This window comes from Phyllostomus discolor, chromosome 4, assembly GCF_004126475.2.
Source record: "Phyllostomus discolor isolate MPI-MPIP mPhyDis1 chromosome 4, mPhyDis1.pri.v3, whole genome shotgun sequence".
Lineage (NCBI taxonomy): Eukaryota > Metazoa > Chordata > Mammalia > Chiroptera > Phyllostomidae > Phyllostomus > Phyllostomus discolor.
This window is the reverse complement of record NC_040906.2, coordinates 3,390,970-3,395,386: the sequence shown is the minus strand read 5'-3', so window position 1 is coordinate 3,395,386 and position 4,417 is coordinate 3,390,970. Positions and strand designations below refer to the sequence as shown.

General features: G+C 60.9%; 1 protein-coding gene across 1 annotated transcript; it reads right to left on the bottom strand.

Annotated features, from left to right (window-relative positions):
- Positions 1–461: 461 nt before the first annotated feature.
- Positions 462–3,900, bottom strand: ARL4C (ADP ribosylation factor like GTPase 4C). The gene has a single exon (XM_028509279.2). It carries the CDS (start codon positions 3,356–3,358, stop codon positions 2,780–2,782), a length of 579 nt encoding a protein of 192 aa, XP_028365080.1. The 5' UTR covers positions 3,359–3,900; the 3' UTR covers positions 462–2,779.
- Positions 3,901–4,417: the final 517 nt, after the last annotated feature.

Below are 4,417 nucleotides of genomic sequence, written 5' to 3'. Positions count from 1 at the left end.
CGAAGCAAAGCTGGCCCCCCTCTGTCTGTCTGAAAACATTCCAAAACGCCCGTGGGGGAGGCTTGCTTCGCTCAGGGGGGACACCCACCCCCGCTCCCCAGGGCAGGAGACATCGGAAGTCACCGACCACTGCGTTGGAGGGGACCCCCGGTGGACCACTGCAAGGCCGTATTGGGGTCCAGGCTTCCTGATTGGTCAGAGATGAAATGGGCTGTTAGTGGGCCAAACGTCACAGAAATCAACTGAGACTCCTAACTATTCGTGACGACACCACAGGGTTTACTCTACGAGACAGTTACTGACAGCTGACTGCACCCTTTCAGTACTGACAATGCAAAAAAACCAGGGGCATTTCGCATTAGGTGTGAAGCACGGCAGGATTCGAACACTGGTCTTGACCTCAAGAACTGTGAGCACGAAGGTGACCGTATTTGGGCATCTGCAATGTCACAAAATAAATATATTATTCTCTCAATAGTGTGGAACTACCAAAATGTCAAAAGTGCTTAAGAAATCGTTGCATGTGAAGAAAATAAAGAAGATGGATTTTTTTTTAAATAGTTCTATACAGAGTCTTCAGGGGATGGGACCAGCCCATTTAGGAATCAGGGAATATGCGGTCACTATGTAAGCTGACACCTCGCAGGCTTTTTCCACACTCTTCGCTCTAGTTTCTCTACCGAGTCTCTACAAACAGACCACCGTCGGAGGGGCCCCACATACACCAACGAGAGAGAAAGGGAGCCGGGCTGCCAGGCCCTTATTTTAAAGTATCTTCTGTAACAATCAGGTTTCAAGCAGGAAGCCAGGAATTCCACTCTGGTTCGCAAATGAACTTTCCGCGTGCGGTGGACAACGGCCATGAATTTGTCACTGGACTAACTCACATGCTTAAAAGCACGATCATGCCCGATTTCTATAGGCCTCCTTCCTGAATTAATTTATAACCGAGGGGGCGGGGTGGGGAGGGGACAGAGCTCCACCGATAACCATGGATTCCAAGAGGAAATGAAACTCCAACCGTGAGCTCACCTTTCCCTTGCGACACTGTGTTTCGGGGTCAATGACAGCTTCTGCAAAACCAAGACTCAGTCCTGATTATAGAGGGTTTATTTAAGTTTCATTATTAAAAATATCTATTCTCTCCCTCTCCCTTCCAAAGTCTCTTTCAAGTACACGGTCACAGTGCCTGAGGACGGGCGACCATGACGTCACGTGCTCGCTTTCTCGCGCAAGCCCTGGCCGCGGCCTGCCTTTGCCTCACAGGCCAGTCCCCAGGAGGAGGGGTCAGGAAGGACCTCCCTCCTCCTGGGGGCTTCCCCTTCGCTTCCCAATCCACGCGACAAGGTCAGCTTTGACGCCAAGGTGGGGCTTTGTTTTTTGGGGGGTGCATGGCGTGAAATGCTCTGATGCGATATTTGTAATGAAATACTCAAACCAGGCAGGCCACAATGAACCCAGTTAGGGATCGGAACATGTCACCACTGGCAGCATTGAGAGGATGTAACAGGGCAGGGCAAAGTCTTTTTTTCCCCTAGGTGAATATTTCTAAGGTAAGTATTCATTTGTGGAAGTTTTTTTTTCTTTTTTCCAAGCATGTCTGAAAACCAAAACCCATCATCAAGCGGTTAGCCTCATGAGACATCCCTTGTTAAAAAAAAAAAAAAAAAAAAACCATCTTGCAATTCAGCACGCATCTGCAGCTGGGACTCTGACACCAACCCATCGGCAGGCTGTGAGAATTTCAGATTCCACACGTCCAGGCCGAGATATTTATGCCAATGACACAGTACAGAGGAGGGGGGGTCCCCACGCCCCCCTCCCACCACCCACCCGGCATTTGCATCCAGGGCCTTACCCTTTGAACACCTTTAGCTATCCTGCAGACAGGGAACACATCATGTGCCACCACCTCCAACAGTTTTTGCTTTTTTAATTTTTATTGGTCTCTTTGTGTGACAATGACCTACACATGGACGGGGTCCAAGCCATCTGGAGGATGCCTGACTCCAGGCTGAAAAGCGGTTCTCCACAAAAACCGGTCCCACAGCCACCGCCACACATCACCAGGGAAGGTGCATCTTCGTGGCCATTCCCCAGCCAGGGCCAGCGCAGCGCCCCACACCCTGGGGCTGAGTATTGTTCCCGGCGGTCCTCCCAGAGCCCCAAACACCACCTCGTCTGGGCCCGGAGCAGAACGAACGAGATTTCACCAGGGGCCGGCCCTGTGACACAAAATAATCCAGCTTCCACGGCCCGTGAATGCAAGGAGGGGCTGTTCCCCCAGCTCCTCCCAACGCCAGCAGGCCCTCCCCATGAGGGCTCCAGGGGCTCCGGGCCTTGCATACCTCAGGTAACTCGCAGGTGAGGGCGGGGCAGCCTGAACTTCTGGCCTGCTGGAGTAGGAAGAGATTGCTTTTGTCTCTGCCATCTGAGCCTTCCACCTGGGCGGGGAGGGCAGACCGCAGCCCCTGCACGTCCACTCCCCAGGCCGGCCTCCCACCCCGTTAGGGAGCTCTGGCGCTGCTCAGACAAAAGGCCCCCTGGGCTTGGGGTTGGGAGCAGGTCGAGGGCAGGCTGGCGAGTCAGCCTCCACGCCCGGGGTTAAGTCACCGGTCCTGCATCTGGGCGCAGAGATTCAGCTTTAGAAATCGGAAGCATCGCTTTGGTTCGCTGTCTTTGTTCGCGGGCGCGGGTTCTCGCACATCCATTCATTCCTGCCCGACTCACGCGCTCACTCCCCCCTCGCGGCGGCGGCGCCGGAACGCTGCCGGGCGCATTACCGCTTCTTCTTCTGCTTGAGGGACTTCCTGCGTTTCAGGATCATCTCATAGAGCTTGTCCATGCCCTCGGTGAGGCCCTCGCCGATGATGGCGCACGCCGGCTGGACGTGGTAGGTGGTGGCCGGGATGAGCTCGTGCAGCGCCAGCTGCTTCTCGATCTCGGCCACCGGCAGCGACTTGGGCAGGTCCTGCTTGTTGGCGATGACCAGCAGCGGCGTGCCCTGGTTCTCGGCGAATTTGGTCACCTTGTGCAGCTCCGTCTTGGCCTCCTCCAGCCGGTCCACGTCCACCGAGTCCACCACGTAGATGATGCCGTCCGTGCAGCGGCTGTAGGATTTCCACAGCGGCCGCAGCTTCTCCTGGCCGCCCACGTCCCAGAAGTGGCAGCTGATGCCCTTGGCCGTGCCGTTGCTCAGCTTGATCTTCTCCGTGTTGAAGCCGATGGTGGGCACGGTGTTCACGAACTCGTTGAACTTGAGCCGGTACAGCACCGTGGTCTTGCCGGCCGAGTCCAAGCCCAGCATGACGATGTGCAGGGACTGGAAGGCCGAGATGTTGGAGGAGATGTTGCCCATGGCTCCTCGCTGCGGCGCGGGCCACTGCGGCTGCAGCGGGAGGGCGCCGCCCCCCGAGCGGTGACGGGCCCGCCGCGGCCGGGCGCACCTGGGCCCCGCCTGCCGCCCTCCGCCGCGACCTGCTCGGCCTCCGCGCCCCCCCGGGGCGCACGGGTCCGCGCGCTCAGACGCCGCAGCCCCCGAGCCGGTGCCGGCCCGGCATCGCGTCCTCTCCGCAGGCTTTTGTCTCCTGTGAAGCCGCCTCCGCTGCCGCGACGCGGGATGCTGGCGCCTGGAATCTTCCTCTGGCTCCGGCTCGCTCTGCGGGTCCCCGGGCCGCGCCCCCGAGCTCCGGCCGCTGCCCCGGCTCCCCCGGCTCCCGCGGCCGGCAACGTGCTGCTCGGGCGCTCGCCTCTGCCCTGGGCCGCGCTGCGGGGCCGCTCCCGCTCCTGGGGCGCGCCTCGGAGGCGCAGGCGGGGGCGCGGGATTCCCCGGGTGTCTCTGCTGCTTCTGTCCCCGCAGTCCCTGCGCTGCCGCCGCCGCCGCCGCCGCCGCTTCTAGCCCGCCGCGGCCAGAAGGCGCCCAGCTCCGCCCCTCGCGGCCCCGCCCAGGCCCCGCCTCTCCCCGCCCCGGCCCCGCCCACGCCGCGCCCCGGGCCGGGTGCGGACTTCTCCCTCCTGCCCGCCGTTTTCGCGCCCTTCCGAGCGCTGGGAATCGCCCGCGGGGTCCCCCTCCCGGGCCGCGCCCAGACAATGGGCCCGGGAGCCGGCTCTTCCTCCCAGACCGGCTGACTCATCTTATAAAAATAGCTCCCGGCTCCCGGAACTCTCCACCCGCCCAGCCCCGGCCGAGCACTGCCCCGCGGGGCCGCGGCAGCACAGCCGGCCTCGGGGATCAGGGTTTGGGGGTTCCTGCTGTGCAGGCCAGGGCGCGGCCCGGGATCCGGAGCCGGGCGGCCGACAGCAGCGTCGGCCCAGGGGCTGTGGAGGGCCCGCGGGTGGGGCGAGGGTGCCCGCTGAGGAGTGAGGGCGATGAGGTCAGGTCCCCAGACCCCGAGGAGAGGGCAAAGGAGGGCGCTGG

What these genes read in the sequence shown, in the direction of transcription:
- ARL4C (XM_028509279.2), bottom strand. Translation starts at nt 3,358, where the DNA reads ATGGGCAACATCTCCTCCAACATCTCGGCCTTCCAGTCCCTGCACATC.